A 24,198-nucleotide genomic window follows, 5' to 3' on the forward strand; every position below is an offset into this window, starting at 1 on the left:
CACTCTATAAGCGTCTAACATCTACTCAGAGGACATCATTCATCCGTGTTACAGCTCCCAGAATGCAAAGGTATCTGCCCAATTTCCTTAGAAACATTTATATTGAAAGTATAGCTTTCTCATCCCAAACCATGCTGGCTGAACAAAGTTCTCCTGACGTTTTATGACAAGGTGATTAATAATACCATGAAGAAGAATGAAACGATAGCAGATTATAAACTACTGTAAATCTTTCAGTCATTCCAGGAATAATGAATGTACATTTCTTAGGAGAACAGTAGATTTAAACAGAACCATTTTAGTTTTCTTGTCAATCATGATGCTATTTATATAATAGCAGAAACAGAGAATGAACTCACAATCTTAAAACGAACGTGTAGCACATCCAAGGTAAGGGTTATAGATGCTTTATCATTCCTTTCATTACAGAAAGGAATAGAAAAAGCAGCCCAAGCTAGAAATTCCAAAAATGTTCGAGAAAATGTTCCGTCTTAACCGTCCGCCTCTGAGCCTCAACTTGCCCTTTCAGAACGAGAACTGCGGCAGCGAGAAGTTCAGTGCTCAAATTTCCCAAAGTTAGCTGGGCTTAGAAAGCCCGAGCTGACACGACCTACTTTTTTCCCCCGCACACCTAAGGAAAAAAGTTTACGAGTATGGTTAAAACTGCACAGGTCCAAGCATCCACTGGACTGAAATGCCCCAAGCTTCCTCGACGCAGGTTACGGAGTCCAGCAAAGGAGAACGCAAACTCTTCACAGCTTGCTGCAGAGACGCGGGTGGGTTGCAGTCCCCGGGGAGCCAGGGGCAGGGCCTCGTCCTGGTTCTCCACAGGGCAACTCTGCACACTCTGACCCACTGGCAGACTGCCCTAGACGTTACCTCAATGCAGTGATTAATAAATAATAATACTGAATTTTGGCTCATGGAACATTCAGCCTGTGTGAGTTGCAACAAAAAATGAATAATGTATGTAAAAGAGAGATTCATTTGAGGAAGAAAACTAACTTCAGTTTGAAATAAAGCCTTGGTTGTCTTGGCACAGAGGATTTAATTGCAGTAATCACCACATCTCACATCAGGTTGCTGTCTGAGGGAGTCCACAGTGCTGCTATTCATTCTGTACCTGCTCCACAGCAAATGCAGGAATCCTGGTCCCGAGAGCATCAGTCCAATTCTTTTGGAAGGCTTAAATTATTTGTAAAGGGTTCTTAGCTTTGGCAAACGTGTCCAAAGTCATCTTAACTAAAGACTATTGTTACTCATGCCAAATTAGGGAGACCATAGCGGGAAATGTCATAGTTAAGACAGTATTTCTAGTGCTAACGTTTACCACTAAGAACAGCGCTCCAAACACGACTGGTCCCTATCGATGCCCAGCTGCTCACCCAAGTGCCACTACTAGTCCTAACAATTTTCCCAGTAATTATCAGAGTAAGCTAGAACACTGACAGGCACACATGCCTTGCCCCAAACCAAATTCAAGCAGTTTTATTGCCACAAAAGCTAAACAACTCTACAGAAGTCAGTTAAATCACCTCCCTTTTCTGCACAAACGAGAGAAAAACCTGGCCAGACAAACTCAATCCGAAAGGGGGTCGAGCCAAACTCCTTGATTCAAAACAACCCAAAATCACAAAGCATTTGGATCCTGGTCCAAATTCTCACAGTTAGCTACCCCTTCTCCCTCACCCTCCACCACCTCTCACTAAGGGACAAACCTTTCAGACTGCCCACAAGTATCACTCGGGGCCTTTTATCACCCTCTTCCGCGAGGGATCTCGATGAAAGAGCCCATACGTGTGCTTCCTGTGGCCGCCTGGCACATTTCTTGTCCAGACCCTCATTAACTTGAGCAGATGCTTACAAAGCCCATGAACAAGGCACCATCTATCCCTCACTTTTACTTCTCTTCCTTTCCCGCTTAGTGTCTTCTAGAACCAGTGCAATTAGAGACRGTGACGCAGTGTAACCACATTTGACCAGTCCTTCGTTAATCCCACATAAAAGCTTGGGCCACACAGTGAGAAAAAAGCAACTGAGAGAGTTCGTTTGCCAGGAATTTTTTTCTTGTTTTAAAAAGGAAGTGGGGAGGGGAAGGTGTATTTTGGTCACATTGAGCAACTTAAATCAAAGCATGGCAGGAGTAGAAGGGGACCTGCTGGAGCCATGCCTGATGACTCAGAGCGATGGGGATGACAACCGTGCCCACAAACGTGCCTGTTTGAACACAGCCCTCCCAATAGGCGTCCTTCTCGTTCGAGTACTTCTGGAAAGGCTTCTGCTGCTCTTGTCCAAYTCCTACCCTGCTAGAAGCACCCACMGCACCTGCACAGGGCCAGGGATCCTCACCTAAGGAAARTATGTTTGRGGAAAAGTTTCCTCTTAAATATTTGTATATAACTTTCAATATAAGATGGAAGGAATGCTCAATACAGGGCACTGACACCCACCACTGCTCAGTGCTTCTAAGTGCTTCTAAGTTGCAAATTTAAAGTGGGAAGGAAACAAAAGAACTGAACTCTTTTCCCACCTCCCCAGGRGAAGCAGCCTCCTACTGCACTAAGTCCACGTGCACGAGGAATCTCGGGCGCACGAGAGCCCCCACGCCAGCTCCCGGAGGCAAAGCCACGCTTCCGCAGCTCTGCCGCCGAGCGGCAGCGTCCTCCTCGTGCCTCCGCAGCCCTCACTCAGCCCCTCRCCCCAGCCCAACCTCTCCTCTGCCCACACAGCTTCTAGGGGCTTGAGGCCAAACGCTGCCAGAAGTGAAATAGCTTTAACTATAAGCACTATTTGTTGCGCCTCAGGATGGCAGACTCATTTGTCACTGTTTTCTTCTCCTGCAGCTCTTTTGATTCATCTGGGATCCAATAACTTCGTTAATAATTTTACCTTCATACACTGATCGAGTTCAGCATCTGAGGCGCATGCAGCATCCAGCTGAAGCATTAAAAACCTCAYATAAAGCACAAGTCCTTTCTCTGCTTTTTCCAGAAAAAGAGTTTCGCTTATAAGTTCTTTATTGCTAGAACTAGGGGCAGGGGCAAGGGGGCACAAAAAAAAGAAGAAACATCTTTGACAATTTTTTTGCAATATTCTATCTCCTGCTCTTCCTGAAAGCAATCTCTCCTCAAGGTTGTCAGCTAAGCATTGCACTGGCTTTATTATATCATACCATGCAAATGGTATGATAGTAAATGCAAGGACAAGAGCAACTCTCCATTGCATCAGTGGGAATAAAAGAAATTGAGATCAATGTGTTCACTCAAAGCAGTATTTCATCAGCTTCATGTGGTGCTACTCAGTTTATTTTTTTTTTACTGGGATAAAATGACAGCAATGGACAGCCCAAAACATTTATTTTAGGAAGAAGGCAAATTTTGAAGCAGATTCATTTTTATACTTTTAATGCCATTCATAACACATAAGAACCAACCGCAGCAAYGTGTTGCATCTGACTTGTTTAAACAAGCCTGTGACTTACTGCGCTGACAGCTAATGAAGAGCTGAACAAGAAGTTGATCAATGCAGTGCTGTCGGGCAGCCCAGAGTAAAGCACACKCAGCATATCGTCTCCAACAGCAGCCCCCTCCCAGCCTCCCACCAGGGGCGCGGGGACACACAGTTTGCAGAAAGCCCCGACATCTCCTAGAACCTGAAATGATCGCTCAAACACAAGAGCCTTCTCTGATCTGTTCTCCCAACCTGAGGACAAAGTACAAAAAAAAAGGATGCAGAAAATGTTTATCTCACAACTGTCTTCCTTATACTAAGGAAGAATACTTATACTTTCTGCAATACCGAGTATTTCAAAAGTTTGGTCAGCTGTAGGCAGCTTTGTGTTCATTAACGGAGATGACTGAACTCAGAGGCAGTAGCTCACTCCCAATGCCATCATCAGCTGCTTTCCCTGCCCATTTCATATTCCCACATGCTGATCAAAACAGGCTTAAATCACCTGTCCCTTCACAGCACAGACATGTTGACAAACAACTACAGATAGGCCAACCCGTAGTGAACACAGGTTTGAAGAAGGGCAGCAGCAATACCCTACAGAGATGGGAGAGGCTGGATCTTGGAGAAGCTATACGAGAAGCAATGAGGTCCAGCCCCGCAGCACTTGACTGCAGTATAAAAAGGAGCCAAGGAGAAGTGCAAAACCCTGGCAGCAAAGCTCTCAATGCCTCATGGACACATGGGATTCCCCTGCCTTTATTTCAACTAGTCCAAAATGGTTTTTCTTCTAAAAAATACCCCTACATAAGTGCTGTATAACAGCAGACAAGTGTTCAGGAGCAAGGTGAGCCAGGAGGAGCCTGAGCACGCCTCCCTGCACCACGCACCCCCTTCAAGCCTGSTTAGCCCATCGGGAAGGGGACAAATCCGGCTCAACTCCCCGGCACGTGCTGCCRCCACAGCCAGACTCCTCGGATTTAGCGACTGTTGGACCCTCTTACGCTGCGGCAGCCTGATGAGCGCCGTACGAGTTACTCCCCCTCCGCTCGGTGGAGCGCATCCGTGCGTGCCTACGTAGGCGGCTGCTCCCGGGCTGAAACCCACCGGTCCCGCTGCCCAGCCGCCGCGGGAAGCCCAGCAGAGGCAGCTGCCGGGAGGCTGGACAAGGCTCCTGACCTCCAAGCTTAACTTAGAGCTTCACTGGGAAGCTCTAACTTGCATTACTGATGGTCAAGACCAGGTGCAGCCGAGCCTCCTCTCTCCACTCTTTCCCTCCATTCCTCACCACCCCGATGCCCCTCCGGCCTCCCAAACATCTCCCCTTTGCGTCACGAGGGCGGAYGCCGAGCCTCAGTATCCCGCAAGACATGGCTACTTGCGCGAGAAGCATTGCCACCCAGAGCACGTTCGTGGTGCTTAAACCACACAAGACAACTTAGTGGATGAAGAAATCAAGCGTGTCCTTGTAACGGCAGCCTCCAAAATCCACGCAGCTCCTCCCGCGGCACGCTCCTATCCCGCCTTCCCGGCGGGGCGCACGGCTGCTGAAAGCCTTGGCGTGCGTCACGAGCGCTTTGACCGCGGGCGGCCCAGCGCTCCCGGGGCGCGCGCTGCGCGGTGGCTCCCGACGGAGCCCTCCAGATCCTGACGCGCTCAGGAGCGAAACGTCGAGTTGAGCAGAAGCTGCCCGGCGTTAATTAGCTGGAGCTGTCATGTCGGAACTTTTGGAGACGAGGATCGGCCTAGGAACAAGCTTGTAAAATCCGAACCATTTAAAAATGTAAAGTCTCCTTCCATTACTGTCAACCAGGCTAAGTTCACGTCAAGTCACATGCTATATTGGCACCTTCCAAATACACGGGAAACACCTTTCACATCATCTCCCTGTTTGCCGATTACAGCCGCGTCTGCTAACACCGTGGTAGATAAGAGGTTGCCAGGGCTTCTACTATAAACCTTATTTGTTCTGCACGTGTAAAACTAGTTCACGTGTCAAACGAGACGAGGTGCCACCAGTCACACAGAGCTCTGCTTGCCCGCTCGGAGTTCGACGTCCTGCGGACGAGCCGCCTGCTCGTACACCAACCAAAACCAACGCGAACGACCTCTCTTTTTACACTTTGCAGTTCTGAACAGGAACCACAGCAAATTTATTTACACAGTATAGCTATATCCCTTAGCACTCAGAGTTAGAGATGGGCAAATGAACGCTGCTGGCAGAGCTAGAATAGAAAAGCRCAGCCTCAAGTCAAACCAAACACCTCTTCCAAGGCAAAGCAGGCGCTGCTCCACTTCAGCGGCTCCCCTCCCTCCCCGCCATACACGCGGAATGCCCTAGAACTGTCAAAATTAGACTTTTCTAGTGATTTTTATCTTCTCAGAGGAAAACACACATTTAGCACATATATGCTAAATATTTTAGTTAACCAATCCTGCATTTTGGCCRACCCAAGGTGCGATCGCGTACGGCAGCCCCCGCGGGAGAAGGGGGCATCGCGCGCGCCGAGGCCCCGGCGAGCTCAGCGACTTGTCCGCGGCCACCCGAGCTCAGCACCGCCCCAGCCTCATTCACCTTAATAACACCTTGATAAAACTGAAATAACCACCAGCTCCGTGTCTGAATAAAGCAGCACGTTTGCAACCCTTTTGCAGGGCGACAGAAGTCGCAAAACTTGGCCGGGAAGAAAGAGCACGTCACGGCCACGATGCTGCCRCCGCTTCTGGAAGTATTTCAGAGCCTGTGTTCAAAACCCGGCGRGAGCTGCTCGCCGTCGCGCGGGGTTGCTACTCCGCATGTTTTCTCCCTGCGAGGAATGATCACCAACGGGTGATTATTGTAGCAGGTAGTTGACCTTTATCTAAAATTCCATTAGAAAGCTTAATTGACCGAAGTCTTGGGGGCTCTTTCCAGTCTTACAGGATTCACTGGGTCATTTATTCTCTGTTGGACATCCTGGGTCATTTATTCTCTGTTGGACATGCATCGGTTTTTAAGCTTTTAGGGTTGTTCTAGCTTTAGGAAGAAGCTATTTTGTCATTTTTAGTGATTTTTCAGTCTGCATGAGGGGGTGGTTTCACTCCTCCTCCCTCTCCAGCACGCTCAGGGTGGCGAAGGTTATCTTAAAGCAACAAATAGAAAAACCTCCCTCAGCAAAACACTGAAGAAATTTCTCATGCCATTAAAAAAAATATATACAGAAAAGGGGGAAAAGAGGGAATTTATAGAAAGCAAAAAAAAAAAAAAAATCTGATGAAAGCTCCCCCACACTGTTCTCTGGAGGAAGGTCCTGAACAGATGTTATTCCCTTCCCTGTTCAGTGAAGAGAAAACAGTGGGAGCACGATCATATATGCACTGAATGAGGTGAGAAATCCAGAAAAAAAGTAGTGTGAACATCTCTGAAGAGTATGTTCTAATGCAGACATACCCGGGGACTGAATTAAGGTAATACAGACATCTCTAGCATTTTCAGACTTTGCAATGATTGATAACTTTTTATCAATATTAGATATTATTGTTTCATATTTTATGTTTAGTTTGATGCAGAGGAAAAAAATAACCAATTTCAACGTTCATTCTGGGTTTATTGATGTCTTCAAGTTAAGAACAAATATTCTCAAGGCTCTAGTAATGATTTAATTTATAATTATTTCTAAGTTTAGAATCAGCAGTTCTGATTAATTTGAGAAGTATCTTTCTTCTTTTCTCAGCACTTTCACTTACACTGGATTTTCATCATGAAATAATGCTTCAATTCATCATTTTATTTCTCTAGCCAGTAATAATTCTGCCCTATTTTCCGACTCATAATGGTTCGGTTGCAAGTGAGGAAGCCACACGGAGCCTGTTCCACATACAGACTGGGGGGAGTGCAGCCTGGCAGCGTGTTCCCTCATTTACTATGCATTTTCAGATCTTAAACCTTCTGTTTTCTTTCCCTTGTTTGCTCTTGGCAGCTATTGGCAGGAGATATCCTCTTAATGATCTTTTTCTGGCCTTCTAGACGGCTGCTCAGACTTCTACAGATCTTTCATTATTAACGCAGAAGCCTTGTAAGTCAGTTTTAATGGCCTGTGCAATTTTTATTCCTTAGCAGGAGACAACCTCCTCCGTATGGATATATGTTTATTAATATAAATCCTTAATATCATTTCTCCTAGTGAGAATAATCAGTAAAAGCCAACCCATGTGTATTATACCTTGTACTGCTTCATCCAAAAATCAAAAAGTAATCTTTGCCCTGCAATATGCGGCACATGGCACAGAGACGCGTATAATCCTTTTCCTTTGGGTTGCCTAGGCACCGAACGACAGCTACGTCTCTTTGCACAGTCCCGCCATCCCTCTCCAGATGGAGAGGGTCACATCCCAACCGAAGCCTCTCTTTCATTTGTCTAGCATAGGATTCATTACTTAATTTCAGCTTCTTCTTATTATTCTTGAAATATCTCCAATTTTGGTGTCTATTCTGATAGCGGATAAAAGAATGATGGGATATTTGCGTCAGGGATGTGTAATGAATGCTGACAAACCTCCTTTTTGTCTATGACTCGACAAATTGCTTTAGTGCTCAGGCTTCATTACCGTTTAAACAGGGAGACTTGGAAAACGGGACAAAAATTCCACCATTTATTTATAAACAGAGACTCATGGTTTCTCTCCCCATAACCAAGGAGTGATTGTCCGCTTGTTCCATTAAAAATTTTCTTGCTGTACAAAATGACTCCATTTTTCTTTTAAATTTGTCCTTCGAGTCTCGAGATGGAGTTAAATAGTAGCACACAAGGAAGAAATGCAAACCGTTCCCAAAGAGTATTTGATGAGAYTTCTGTCCCTTCAGTTAAGCAAGGATTTTGTTCTCTCATTTCTGCTATTCCTCCATGCATATCAGGAGACCTCTTTTGTTCATTAGAGAGCACAAAAGGTGATGTTACTCCTCTTTTTGTCATAATTTCCATTTTTCRTGGTTTACTTGTTTTCTATATAATTGTCAATAAAGAAAGCATCAATACATCAAAAGACAGAAAGCAGACCACCATTTGTAACGCTGATGCATGATACAGCTGAAGCTGTGCTTCCCCYCCCCCCCCCCTTTTTTTTGTATATAAACTAAGTAGACCTAAAGAAAGCTTAATCATGGCAGCATTGCCCATTTCACCTGTCTTTATGGCTATGTTTGGTGGCAACCCACCTAACATAACAGGCAAAATTTATGTTCACAGATGGCAAATTTTACAGTATGGACCAGACCAGCAAGTCCACAAATTAATCCCCAGTGTCATAAGAATTTCATTACACACATGTATAGATCATCTATCAACAAAACGAGCAATATGAATATCAGACACAGCAAAAGCATCAAATCCATGCTTAGCCTCCAAATTCTGCCCCTTAACATACGCAAGTCCTTCAATTACAACAATCTACACTGCCTGAATTGCAATATAAAAAGAAACAAATCTCCCTGGAGCACAGCAAAACTGAAGCTTCAACTAAATCTTAAATTCCAATTATTGTATTAAAAGCAAACAATCTCAGCGTAAGGAGAGCAAAAACAGTTTGGACTGAYGGCAGGGACTGGAAGTGATAGATGGAGCATCACATACAACTTGCAGCAGATTGGGGTTAAAAAGGGAATATCTTTCTACACAAGAAACTCAGTCAAGAAACTATTCCCAATTGCTTCTYAATTTCCAAGCTGGATCCAGAACCCAGAATTTACCAACACAAGGAAGAATCTTCTCTCTTATTGACTTAAGTCCATTTTTCTAGAACAAAATCCAACATAAAATAAAATACTACACAGCACAACATGAAATAGCAAAGAGGCACATAAAACTGAATATATCTGTTCTTTTTGCATACTGCCAGAGCTCTGAGGTCTGCATCAAAGGCGGTGTCGAGAATGACTCGATTTGGATCTACTGTCTCATTAACGAGTCACCCTGGAATACACTCCACTCCACGTATAAAAGATACTATTAAAAACAATCAGTTATATTAGGCAAAAATATATTTCCCAAGGCAAATATTCACTTGAATATATTTTTCTCTGACTATAATGCACAGAAATTTTATGTATATAAAAACCTTGTGCGTTTTTATGGACATTAGCAATGAGTCCCTAAAAATAGGGACTGCCTATGAAGAAAACTGCATAAATTACACATAGGCGCTACATYGACTGCATTTCCCTCGGCATAATTCCCTGCTTACTGTGTAAACTTCAGCTGAATAAACTCTCTGTGGGCCCGAAGTATGTAATCTGAAGTACTCATAGCAGCAGCTGCTGGTGCTCCTTCTGTCCTGGAGGATGAGCAAACAGCTAGCAGAGCTGCATTCTGCCTCTTACCTTCAGCATTTAACTGAAGGTTAAATAAAAATACTTGCAGTCTGTCTGATGAAAAGCAAAATGCAAACAAAGTCAAAGACAAGACAAGACAGGCTAGTCTACATAGAGCCGATAGCAAATTTTCCAAAATAATTTTTCTGTGAGTGTAGACCATGCTGATTTATTATAACAAAAATATTTCTTGGAGATGAACCGATTCCACGAGCTTCTCGAAGAGGGAAATCCCCATGGAAACCTGACTGCCTTGCCACTGCTCAGGAGCACGAGCGCTCCACGGCGCTGGGAGCGCGCAGCAGGAAGGCTCCCCGCGGCCAGGCGGGAAGCCCCAAGCCACCGCCGCACGCAGCAGGAGCTGAAGGTTCCGGCGTGAGCCGAGCTCCCACAGCTCCTGCAGTCCTTGCCCCAAAGCTCTCCAGCTTCAAGGCTCCTGGCTGCCTCAGTTGCTGGTTCCTTAAAACCTTTGGCTTCCAAAGCTTTGGCTTTGGAAGTTAGCATGCTTCCAAAAGCTCTTCCCCCCATCTCTTTTTTTCGCCTTTGCTAGAACTTCAAAAATTCTACCCTCATGCTGTTTGTTCCACAGTAAAAATTATTTTAGAAATTCCAACAAAACAAAAACATCTTAGTCTCAGATTGTTGCCAATACCTACCGAATTTTAACTGTGCTGAGGCAAAAAAAAAAAAAAAAAAAAAAAAAAAAAACTTAGAATTAAAAGCTGACGTGAAATGCTTGGATAGCCTGAGGCAAACTCCGTAACTTCTGTTTTAGCTTTGAGAATCACAACAGGACAACTGGGAAAGTCTGACTAACCATGATTTTGGTCCATCTAGTACACTACTCTGTCTTCAACATTGGCCAAAACTAAGTTTATCAAATAAAAACCAGTGAACTCAGGCACAGGCAAATACAAAATAACTTAGTTTTATAGGAAGGGCTTTCCTGACCCAAAACATCTAAAGTTTGGTTAAGCCCAGTGACACGAGCTATGAGATGTGCGAGCTATTCTTTGTCCGCACACCACACTATGAAAAGCTTTTCCTGATTCAGGCTGCCATTTGTAATTTTATTAATATGGATATGCTATTTCAAATCATTTGACTTTTGTGAAAGTACTGCATAACGTTTGTGGATCAAAAAATTAGGAGCGAGGAAGGAAGCTGCTCTGAGGTTGCCAGTGCGTGCTGCAACTCCTTTCCTCCCAAGCGTCTGGCATTCTCTTATCACGTAACACTTTTCAATTACCTTTGGGCTCTTTCATTCTCCAAGTCTGGCTCGCATTTCTCTGTGAATATGTCTCTACGTAGCTTTGAACCAAGAGTCTGACAGCAAAGGACATATATAAGCAACACTAACCCCCGGGGTAGCTGAAAGTACCTGAACTCTCCTATGATAGGGAGATTCACGAGTAAATGTCACCAGAAAAATTCAAAACTTAAAACAGAAATAGGCTACACAACAAGGCAGTCAAAAGCATGAGGAAGACAGTCTTGCTGCAAAGCCAAGCTGGAAGTTACACAAACTCAGGATACAGATCCCACCTCTGTGACAGATTTCCTACGCAACCACATGTCTTATTTTCTTACCTCTCAGGTGCCCTTTGTACCATACAATGAAATAATTCACCACTGTATAAGACCATGGCAAGAAGTATCCCAAATGCTTTAGAAACATCCAAATACTATTAAAAAAAAAAGTTTATAAAAAGAGAGGAAGCTTCACCAAAACAACRGAAAACACCAGATCAACTGTCTAGCAGGATAGACCACAACAGTTACTCTGGCTGACTTACAGACAAAGGCACAATTATTGCTAAAAGCAAACAATTGAAAAATACCACACAAACATTAATGGCTCGTACTTTAAAACCAATTTTCATGTTCCAAAAAATATTATTCACACAGACTATTCAATATCATTTATAGTTTTCCCCAACTGGAAAGCAAATGCTGAAAATTTCTCAGAAAACACTGAATGTAGCCAAAGGAATTACACTTGAGACTCATTTGTCCCTATTTGTGGACTACTTAATATACAAGATTTTTAAAATTCACTTACCTTAATACAAACTGATCTGCTAGAGAGTCATCAGTAAGGGAAACATGAAAGGTTACAACATCGCCTTCTTTTACAGGGCTAAGTGGTAAGCGGATCATGACGTTATCATCTAGCCTCAGTGCAGACTGTTTTAATTTGTCTTGATTTGGATAAACAATGATGCTACCAATCCTCTCCATAGCTGGCAATGCGTTGTGTTCATTATCTTCACCTGCATGGATATTGTTTTCCCATGCTGCATCCTCAGGAGAACATTCCCCATCTGTTGTATAAATCTTATAGAAGAGCTCCACAGTAATCCCTTCCAAAGAGGCCATTTGCTCTGAAACCAGTGGCGGAGGGGAGCTGAACCAGCTAGGAGACAATTCCAGCTCTGCAACACATAATCCTAGATGACCTTTCAACCTACAGCTGGCCACAACTTCTCTAGACTCCAGGAAAGCAAACATCTTCACACAAGGCAATGTCTCTGCAGAATTATAGTCATCCCAGTCTTTCCCCGCAATATAGAATAAGGTTTGTATTCTAGGTTTGTTGGAATATATCGAGCTGTCGAGTATGTGCGATTTTAATTTCCAATTAAAAGTGAATTTATCTGTGAAACCAAAAGATGTAGCAGTCAGCATGAGGTCCAAGGGGACAGCCTGTTCCACAGAAAAAGGTCCATATGTGGCATTTAGGACAGGTGGCAGTTTGGCTTTGTATATAAAGAATGAATCCACTCTAGACTGCAAACTGGAGTTCCTCATGATATCCTGGTTGGTTTCTTTAAGGAAGAAGAAAACATCAGCATTGCAGATGTGATAGCTCGTGGGAAGATACGTTGGCAGGTTTGAAAATCTCTGCACGCTGTCCATGATTCCTCCTCTGCTCTCCACCACTGCAGGCCAAAAACAAAAGGAAGCAGAAAGACAACTCTAATGTTTGTTTGTACACGCCTCAGTCCTTCTCAAAAGGAACGTACTGTCAGAAATCAACACTGGTAGCTGCAATTATGAAACGCTTTTCCCCCTCAAAGCTAATATACTTAAAATATTCTATTACATTGGCTGCACACTCCCTTTCTGCCTTCCCCAATCTAATACCTACTTTATGCCATTTAACAAGCTCTGGAATAAAACAGCGGGGAGACTGAGTGATAAGGCTAGATCTCAGTCTAAATTCCCAAACTTTTTCTCGTTGGCTTTCATTCTTTTATAACCAAATCAAACTTAYGACTTGTTCCTATCCATGTTTCAATACACATAAGCAACCACCATATTGCAGATGAGTAGACAGTAAAACAAAACGTTTCTTTTTAGACTAAGATTACTAATGCACAGTACATAATGGGCTGGGATTTGCAAATCTTCATCAATTCTGACTTGGTTTTGCCAAGTTAGCTGCAAACTGATAAAAACTTTGTATTCTTGAAACCAAAACATTTCATACAAAAAATTACACAGGTTTTGATAGAGGCCCCTATGGACTGGACTTGCAGACAAGGGTGAACATGAGCAAAAGAGAGGAATCTTTCATGTGCAGAAGGTTCACAAATGCACAGAAGGATATTTGGTTTAATTCCAGTGGAGAATGAAACACATTTAGAAGCCACAGATGTTACTTTAAAACACAATGGTCAATCCTCCAGCTAGCACTAGAGCAATTTTTCCTGGGCAAAAAAAGATTCCAAAGGGAGAGACATATCAAATAGAAGTCTGCAGCTTGGGCCTATCTCTAATTAATAGTGAGATATATTCTWTTGGGGCTGCAATTCTACCAGAAAGAAACGGTGAGTCTTTTAAACTAACAATTCCTACACTATAATAAAAAGSCAGTGAATGCAAGCTCCTGGGACCGATGCAGGGGAGGGAAAAAAAATTAAGTGTTTCCATAATGTGCAGAGATAACAAAGGAACAACGACAGACACTAAGGTCAAACCTCTCGTTGTCCGTCGCTGGAGCTGAGCGGCGATTTTCTTGTTTGTCAGCACTGGGTAGAGCAGACGCACAGTGCAACAACCACAGTAACAACTACACCTGCTACAAGCTAGATGACTCAGATACTTACAGTCACAATTTAGCACAATGAAAGCTCTAATATTTAAGCTGTTTTTTCAGGTTCTGTTTTAAAAGTCTATATTTCTTGAAGACAGATTCTAAAGTAAATATTCTCCATTCGACTTYGCTCCACTCTTGTGCTCATTTGAAATTCTGCTACTTTATTTTCGATGCCTTGATATTTTCTATACTYTTTAAAACACTTCTCATTTCAGTATATTTCTGCCTTTACTTTTGCTGTGTATTTGTGTCAAGGTTTTGATGCGCCATTGGAACATTCTTTGCAGAGCAAATGAATACGCAGAACTATACAGAAGCACAACAAACTTCCTCAGCAGAAAACAGTATCAACAATCTCATCTCCCACTTCTCCACAGCCTACTTGGGGATCACTACTGGATTTCCTCCTAGCTCCAGGAGCCAGCAAGCAACTGCAGAGCCTTCCAGCAGAGCAGGGAACCACGCTGCACCACGCAATCACGACACTCAGGTTTCCTTTATCACCAAGAGGGTTATGTGCACAAACGTTTCAGCCTCTCTCGTAATGCACCAGTGCAACCAATACCTTCCCTCAGCTGCACACACTGCTGAGGGCCTGGGGCCTCACTGGAATAAGGAAATGTGGATGAAGAGAAACTCTATCCTCCCTCCCCACTGTGTGGGAGCACAGCTGGGCCATCTCAGTATAGCATCATAGCTTACTCAGGGAACAACCAATTTTCTAGTAGAGGAAAATTGACTTCGTCCCTTCCTTCCCACATTTATTTTCGCTCAGGAGTGACCCACGAGTAGCTGCTGTATTCCTCATAGCATGCAAAAATTGGAGGGAGACCATTTCTCCCTGGGAAGTCATAGGGTGGGAAGAGTAACGAATTTTGGAAGAACCACCTCTAAAAGCTGGAGGTTAACCAAGGCACAAGTAGTATAAGAGATAGGAGACAACAGCGAGACAGTAAAGCAGAAAGCAGTAYGTGCTGGGTAGGAGAGAAGCACTGACGCTGCCCACTAGCACCGGGGCGTGGGGTGACTGCACAGGACGAGGAGCCTCCAGAGCACCTACAGCCGAGGACTCCAGGGGAGCAGCAGAGGCTGGTCACCACCATCTGGCAGGGCCAAGCAACGTTTTAGGACACTAGTGCCTTTTGGGCTGCTCTAGCACTGACTGCTGTCAGATGGAAGTCCCAACACTTCTACCCACCGCTGAATGATAAAGCACTCTGGAAATCACCCTGCAGGAMAAACCTCGCCTTCCTTAGAGCAGGAGAAGAAGGGAGAAGATCAGTGCCAATTCTAGCACCAAAGTCACCAAGGAATGTTTTAGCAGCTCCATTACTGCTCTGCTATTTATAGAGCACCTTGACACGGCCCGGCTTGCCACAGCAGCGCGTGCAATTGCAGAATTCAGTAGCTGAAATTGAACTTTGTTCCCGTGAAAGCTGAGGCAGGGAAGGGAGGGAGCTGCTTCTTTGCTGAAAAGTCAAATGCAGACAAGCACCCTCCTGGATTAATTGTAGATAAATCTAGCTACATTTGAAAGCAACACTTTTGAGAAGTCTCATATATCATAAAAACTGTACTTCCATACAGATAAGCAAAGCACACAGGGCAGCAAGAGTACCGTCCAGTTTCTAGGAGAACAGCAAAAATTTGCCTTCTCCCAAGACGCACCGGATTGAGGAAGAGATTTAAACACTGACATAGTTCCAGAGACTAAAGAGAAACTGGAAATGAGGCAAAGCTTAAATACATTTGTATTTACATTATAGCATTTTTTTTCCTCTCCTCATCCTTTATGCAGATATTTTATTTCCCTCTGGCACTGATTTACAGGATCTTTAAAAGGTATGTCTCTCCCTTTCCTCAGTTTCATTACAGTGGCAACATTCAGCGCCTTCTCTGAGAACTGGTATGAGGCCTAGGATTTCAGCCCGCTATAACTCAAACAAAATGAGACACAAATTTTGCCTGAAAGCTTATATGGGAAGCCATAAACACCAGTAGACAGGGCTAGGCTTTGTCCTAGAACCAGCCTGCAACAAAATATGATATCTGAATTTAGCAGCATTTTATGATGCTGTAGGAACATCTAAAAAGAAATACTTCATACAATGGCAGGCCAACACCCCGCCTTTTTAATTCCACAAGTCAGCACCACAGCATCAATCTCCTTACAGTAACAGTCAGGAGCAGGACACATTTCCAGCTTTTTGGTGTGCAACAAAGCAACTGATAAATCACCTGCTCCTTTAACAACCACTTCTGCGAGATCAAAAGAGGGCAGAACATTAGATCAGAACATCAGCTGGTCCTAATTACGACACAAGGAAGAGCAAGAGTTGAAGAGAAGTGAGCGGACCCACGCGAACACCCCAGCGCCTGGCGCGTTTCGAAGGCTGCCCGCAGTCCGCCTCTCCGGCTGCTTGGGCATTAGGGTTAAGAACAAGTTTTCAGGTGGTGATTTGCCCTTTTCAAAGCACCTCGATCTGGACGAGCCAAAAACCCAAAGCCCTGCAGYGATGAGTCAACTTCCAGAAAACCTCGTCCCTCTCATTTTGTGCCCAAACCCCCCTCCCTCTCCTCGGTAAGGCAAGAGCCTCCCTGCCAGGAGGGCAAACGCCCTGCAAACTTGGAGACTGCACGTGGAAAGGAGACTCATTCCTGACGTTTCCGAGGAAGCAGAGAGAGAAGAAGTCACAGTACACATAACCAGCCCCGCAATCCTGGGCAACAACAGGAATTTTCCCTCCTGATCAGCTCATCCCTTAAGTGGAACTTACTTTCTGTTGTCTTGGAAATTCTTATTTAACTGCAAAAATATCCACTGTTTATGTCTTAAATCCAGATATGCCATCTGACCTGGGACCGAAGCCATAAAATGCAGCTCAAGACTAGGGTACATTCAAGTCCCTGGCAGTAGATCACGCTGTGCAGTAAAAATCTGACATTTGCCCAACACAAAGTTTCATTTAGTCTCAGATTTCATAAATTCTAACTAACAAGTAAAACAAATAGCCTCCGATAAGGTAGCGGTGGCAATGGAAGGTCAGCATTATAAASTAATGCATCTCTATTAAGCTGTAATAGGGAGGAAGACTTTCAAATTTATCTTTTCATAACTGAAGAGGAAAATACTCCTGCTACAGCATGAATCCAAATTTCATATCTAAATCTTACCTCCAGCTTAGCTARCACTTAACAGGAACCAAGTTTCCCCTAATGCCTTAGTAATGCAGAAGCRGGAGGTGTGAGGAACAGGAAGCGTTTAAAATACACAACTTTTTCAATATTTTCTTTCCTGAAAACAAACAAGAAATTCAATCCTGCACCTGTGAAAACTGAATATGCAAAAATTCATCTTTTCAGCAGCATCATAAGAATTGCAGCATGAGATCATATAGACACTCCTCTTTGTAAAAGAAGAATAATTTCAAGTGATGTGGTGCCAGTAAGTACTATGATGTTATCCATGACTCACACAGAAGCAATCAATGGCTTGTCTGTATAGGAGAAAAATCACCAGCTCTTCCCACCAACCCTCACTACAGGCCATAAAGACCAAACTACACACGAACATTATTCCAATATAAAAATGGCTCTATTCATAATAATTATTTTGCTCTGGAAATGCAAGCATTATTCTAGAACAAAAAMCACCCTGTATCTCAGAATAGAGCCTCTTCACAAGGAAAGCTATTCTAGAGCTGCTAAATTACAGCAGACTAATTAATTCTGGAATAGCTCTGTAGGTCATTTCTATGCACACAAGGGCTAAGACCTAATTATTATCTCAGGCTACAGCCRTGAGAGGATACGGCAAGGTGATTTGTCCCGCAGGGAGATGATACAGGACTGTGCCTGCCTGCAACCTTTGATCCAGGTGATACAGCTGGTGATACTGCAAGTGTGAATTGTTCCAACTCTTAAACCTTGCTGCAAGAAAGTGATTACACTGCAAAAACTTATCATGAGTTTAGACATCATCYGGGCACCATAAGTAGGATAAACTTGGGCTGTGTGAGGTTTTTAAGGAGCCTAGGTGAACACACTACATGCACCAACCCTCATTCATTCGGCATTTAATACAGTAACAACGAAAGGAGGATGGGCTGGACCCACATCACCATCTACCTCCTGCATTCAGAGTCCATCCTATATCTCATCCCATCCATTTTATGGAGGGCTCTTTTGCCCCTCTCCTCTAATATCATCCCACCAAGGAACAACTTCCATCATCCAGTGTCCAAAACAAGCCTTACTCCTTCCTTTTAGTACTGATTTAGTTGCATAATGAACCACATTGGCACAGGGGTGGGGGAGGGAGTGATAATAAAGTCACTGCAACGGTAATGGAAGAGTGTGAAGATATAAATGATACTASAAGAAATAGCTAAGAAAGGTTCCCAGTACTTTTTTTTATAACAATAAATTAAAGTCAGTCCAGTAGCTGTCAACATATAAAAAATTGTAGTGTAAGAAAAGATGATAGAATCCCTTGAAACTTTCTTCAGTCTCTCTTTWCTTTTCCTAGTTTGATGAAAGGATGGACCAGTATTCAGAACCAGTTTACAGTCCTTATTTACAATCTCAATTACACATTTGTGGATAGAGATTCACTTTGTAAAATGCTGCTAGCCAGGCAGCTTGTTTTGAAAGACCAAGGCAAGAGAAAGGATACAAAAACAAACCAACAAAAAAAAATATTTAATCCAAACATCCAAAGTTGCAGAGAAGTTAATTAGCCTTTGTAGGTTTTGGACAAGGTCTTACACACTTATCTTTAAACGTTTTAGTCAAACTTTCGTTACTGGGCTTCCCTGCAGCTCTGCATTCTGGCCACCCCCGCAGGAGTCGCTCCATCTCCTCTGAGGTAGGTATCTACACCCAATACACGCTCCAGGCTCCCTCTCAGTAAATCAATACATCACAGAAAAGGGTCCCTCCAGAGTTCATTTACCCTCTCCTAGACACTTATATCTTAGTAGGTGAWAAATCGCCCTTGGGAGGAGTCTATAGCTCTCCATCGACTCCACAGAGCTCAAGGTGGCTGGCTTAGACGTGGACATCAGCAGTTCAGATATCTRAGGGCAAAGGACCGCTGGCCCTTCAGATCACATGGCTCATTCTTCACCGAAGCTTCTCCTCCCGCACTGCAGGTCTATGTTTGCCAGTCACTCCTGTGCTTCCAAAAAGCATGAAAGCAACATCTTCATTCTCAGAAATCTTTTGTCTACTGAAATACATTGTTCAGTGCAAAATTAAACCATGCATATGAATGAAACCCCTGACCAAGTCACAAGTTCACTAGTAAGTTGTATTATTGTATTCCAAAGCAAGCCATGTGCTTTGCCTGCACACCAGCCAAAAAATTAAGTTGGATGTGAAAGTTTGAGCTGGCACGTATTATATTTTTAACTTGCAGGCATTTTGCAGTCACCCATACTGAAAGACATGCATATAGCAAGGCCACCTACAGATAGTAATAAAACTGTACTGTCTGAAAGGCTGTCTATAAATCTTATTAAAGTAATCCCCTCCCTGAATCCAGATTATTACATTCACCTTTATGGTAGAATAAAAATTAATTTTCTCAGCTATAATAAGTGTATGATAAGAAGGCATCACTTGGGACTAAATAAAGATTATAATTAACTCCAACCGAATAAATCTAAATTTAGCTTGGACTAGCAATTTGTTTTTATACATTTGCTTCAGCAACTGAATGAATAGGTATGGCAGGATTAGCATCCCACGCCAATTCCAGCACTGCTGGCATAGAAAGGAGTGTGGCAGAGTGTAATCCAATACCCCAAAGGCCTGAAGATTAATTTAAGAGTTCTCTATCAGCAAAAGTTTGGAAAAGCCWGAGCAAAAACAAAAAGGCATAGAACTGCCATTAGTCTGGCACAGAAAGCACAAAGCGTTGGTCTCCAGGGAAAACACTGCTCACTGCACCCGCTAAATCAGCGTTACACAAACGTGTCCTCTGTCACCCATCACGGAGGGCGCGTTCAGGGGAAGCATCCCTCTAGGCCAGGCTCATCTCACTCCCTTTGCTATTGAGCACCCGCTCTCAGGTGCGATCGGAAATGGGATACGGCTCCAGCTGGAGCCGTGGTCCGACTCCGTACGGCCACTGCTGCTCGGTTTGCGGTCCCTCGTCTACGCAACCTCAGAGGTGACATAGAGCAACTGCAAAACAAAAAGATGCTACACTACACAAGCACACACAAGCACACAAAATGGGGAAAACAAACATATCAAATATGCAAAGTTTAGCTTTTTTACTTAGTTGGAAGTGAAAAGCCTTATAGTAGCACTATATATGGCAGATCAGAGATTTGTTTATTTTTCAAAGAAATGAGACTGTACATATAGGAGGTTGAGGAACTGCCTCATTAAGTCACTGCCTAATTATCTGACCCACTCTGGGAAAATGACTGTTAGCAACTTCATTACTGAGAGGGAGGAGTTCAGACACGTTTATCAAAATAGACCATGTATTTATCCTAGCCTGGGAATAACATGCAAAGCTTAGCAATAAAGTTATTGTGCTTCTTCCTCTGACTCCACAGGCTAGCCCATGCAGACATCTGATTTGCTTGCATAAGAAAATTTTATCAGTTATAAAGCTATAGCCGCATCATTATTATTACAGCGGTTTAATTCAGCAAGTGGAGATATTTACTTCAGAAGAGAGCTTTCTTTAACTTAAGGGTGATGCAGCCTAAAACYAGAAGATACATTATGTATGTACTTCTATTTCAGCATAAAAGTATTAGACTACTATAACAACTTAAATTCACCCTGTGAGGGTTCCTAGGCAGGGACACCTTTCTCCTAAGCACTGCAATACCCAGCACCACCATTTCTTTTTGAAATCCATGAGTCCCAACCACAATTCCCACCCAAATGTGGAATTCCCCCAAATTACCCTGTCCAAACGCGAAGACTGCAAATTCAGTCCTGAATCATTAACAGTAGTTGCAATAGTTAAATTTCTCACAGCTTCCAACTTAGAGATCTGGCATTTCTGTGGCTTATAAAATGGAAACTTTATTTATGGAGAAGAGAGATCCCCTTTCCTCCAAAGGCTACCCTCATGTCAAGGCCTGGAAGGACCTGAGATACAGGACATTAAACCTGTGACATTTGTAAGTGTAGGAAGGCTATTTTAGGTAAGTTTTAGAGGTTTTTATTGCTCCCTCTGAACACTGTACAGTGGGAAACATGGTAACTAAGGCACCTGGTTTTATGGGCAAAGGTGATACAGAAAATAGTCCCAATAAAAAATTTTTAAAAACTCTCTAAAACATCCCTAAAATAGGTTTTCTTGAAACATATTGGGGATGATTTCACCATCTGTGAGTAATGTGCCCATCCCCTAACCCCATAAAATCTTTATGCCGTCACGTATTCTATTTATTAATCTCTATCTCGCTCTCACACACATGCTTCTAGCCGAAGTCTTCCTTGTTATATACATTTATTCAAACGTGCCTGATAGAAAAAGCTAGAAGTTAGATCAGCAAACATAAAATATATTCCAGTAGCACTATTTATATGTTCTGCAGAAGTATTTTGTGGTTCCATCCACAGATTGTGTAAAGCTCAGGATAATGGTGGTCCAAAGCCACCATTCATGACTTRCCAGGCCCATTGAGTTCTCTCCCTAATCTATTAAGTCTAAACTATTTGCTTTCCATTATGGAAAATGGGATCATTGCAATGGGTGAAGGGCATAGAATAAATACTGAAGGTGAACCTACACAKAAAAGGTACAAGCATGAAGTGAACATTTTTGGGGAGCTGCTGAACACTCCCTCTCCTAAAATCCATGCARAAACGAAATGAGAAATTCACGTGGCCTCCCCTTTGAGTTTTTATCAGCTGTCTTTCAGCTCCTTTCTCCTCTGACAAAGGCAATAAAGCTATTTTCAGAACTAAGGTTTTCTAGCCCATACTCTAATTCCCGGGGCTGCTGGAATGGAGTTTTCTTCAATGTCATACTCAGCACAGTCGTCCCTGCTTGAATGCAATGCAGGTAACTCACAAAGCTGCTTTAATTGCCCGAATCATAGTGTGGGKAGGGGGCTGAAGGGAGAAAAATCCCCCAAGAGTTTTGTCATTTAATTGGACTATTGTCATTGCTTAAATTGCTTTGCTGGGTTGATCGTTGGGCTGCTTGCCATTTTAGTTTTGGTTAGAGGCGTTGATACGGTGGTTAAAAGCGGAGGCGAGCGTGCATCTCGTACACAAGCAACCAGGAAGTCRTCCTGCCACTCACAATTAGAGGCGACAGCACAGTGGCTAAAGGTCACAAATTCACCAGCTGAACAAACTGAATTACAGAGTTACTATTGCAAGCTAAACACAAGCATGAACACACCTGATTAACCAGGGTTTCTATTCTGGATGCCTGGAGGTGAGAAACCACCACTATGTCTGCACATGCACGTACAAGTTTTGCGCACCCTGCCCCTCTGCAGGCACGAACACAGCAGCCACAACGTTCAGGACAGGAAACCAGGGAAGGGGCAGGCAAGCAGCCTTAGTGCTTTTAGAGAGCAGATGGATAAAGAACACAATCCGGCACCTCTCGAGGGGCTCAGGGCACCTATCGCAAGCGTGAGTAAACCCAGATTTCCTGCTAACACCTCCTCCCTCCCCAGGCTCCCCTGGGCTTCTCTCAGCTGGTGGCTGCAATGCCAAGATCAGTCCTTAAAAAAAAAATAAATAAAAAAGGRGGTACCAACTATCTGGGAAGGGTTAGTGCGCTCTACAGGCATGCTCAGCTGCGTGCTTTCACTGCTGAGCGAGTTGCCACCATCAGATTAAACAGAGCCAYGGTTAAGCAGATCTCACAAGCCTTGCCAAGGCTGGGCCCACCTCTTGCTCAGTGCGCCCCGCAGCTTCGGCCTCAGGGTCCTTCTGGGTTCCAGGAGGACSCCGGTGCTCCCAGCTGCCAGTATTGCAAAATTCTGCTCATCCCTCTTGATATCGAATAAATAAGGTTTGTCCTTACAGCTACTGGTGGGACTCATMGCTAAAGAGGAGGTTAGGAGAGCACTCCATACGACTGTTATCTGAAGCAAAACTCATTTTCCCTCGGTGATATTTCATAAACAACAGAAAATGAATGTGTGTACGGGAATGCGTATATGTATATATATTCTCCAAACAACAGAAAGGGGCCTTACAAGGGGAACACATTCACTAAAGGCACTAGGTGATTGCAAAAGTAAATCTCATAAATATATGCTCTAAACTATTAGCCAGCTGTGAAATATTTGTATTCAGTGTCAAAACATCGATGTCACACAAAGCCAAGAGACTGACAGGAGAAAGGCTRGGATTTATGTTAGCGAGGGTCTATCTGTCATGGAGATAGGAAAGCTGAGAGCGCGCCCTTTTATTAAAATCACTCTCCCGCTACAGATATTGATCTAAGCAGCTAAGGTTGAATAGCAAGTGCCACCCCCGTCTCTCACAAAGTTACTCGCGGGTACAGCAGCAAAGAACTGGCAAAAACGYTCTCGGTCTCCAGTGGCCCCAAAGGAAAGCGGCAGGGAACAACAGGCTCRGGTGTAAATGCCGTGGTGGGATGCTGCGGCACACGGCTGCCTCCCAGGGGCCAGAAGGCCCCTCTCAACTTCACCTTCCACAGTACCAGGAAGCCCACTTTGCTCCYAAATCTCTAGTGCAGGCTGCCCATCAACAGGACATATTGCTCCCAGATTACATTCACCATTAAAATAACCAGAGGGGAGAAATACAATGACAACTGCATTACTCATCCTTCTGTTCAGACCAGCAAAAGATACCATTTTCTAAGGATTCTTCCTTGAATTAGCCTCAGCATTTTCAGTTTTTCCCTCTGAACTACTGCCTGATTTCAGACTTCCACCCCAGTTTGTGCTGACTTTATTCTGACTCTCCCTCCGCTCCAGAGGATCCACGTTTCAGCTTAATTTTTTCTTTGCAAGCCACACCATCTGACAGTGGTCAATGGACCAAAGGATTATGCTTAAAGACAAAGCACAGTGCACTAATATGAAGTTCATACCTAAATAAGTTCTACATTCCTACACCCACATATTACACGGATATGTCATTTTATAGTGTTTCTGATTCTCCCCACAGAAGCTTTTGTCTTCAATCCTACTGAAAAATTCTTTGCACGAGACAGAAATTAAGGGATATTAAAATGCTGGCAGCTGATTCTTCCGAGGCATTGGCAGAAGAAGGTAAAGTTGGTCCAGAGCTTTTCTCCAGAGCAAAGGTCTTTCACCAGATTCTCATC

The 24,198-nt window shown here is 43.6% G+C and overlaps 1 protein-coding gene across 2 annotated transcripts in view; it reads right to left on the bottom strand.

Annotated features, from left to right (window-relative positions):
- TMEM132B (transmembrane protein 132B) overlaps positions 1 to 24,198 on the bottom strand; it is a 255,118-nt gene that overhangs the window by 168,982 nt on the left and 61,938 nt on the right. For both annotated transcript variants that reach the window (XM_085321058.1, XM_085321057.1), the window contains exon 2: positions 11,859 to 12,738. In XM_085321058.1, the coding sequence (XP_085177184.1) occupies positions 11,859 to 12,738 (880 nt within the window). The remainder of the gene's footprint in view (positions 1 to 11,858; positions 12,739 to 24,198) is intronic.

Source organism: Rhea americana, unplaced genomic scaffold (assembly GCF_003343005.1).
Source record: "Rhea americana isolate MKP2758 unplaced genomic scaffold, rheAme1 scaffold_68, whole genome shotgun sequence".
Taxonomy (NCBI): domain Eukaryota; kingdom Metazoa; phylum Chordata; class Aves; order Rheiformes; family Rheidae; genus Rhea; species Rhea americana.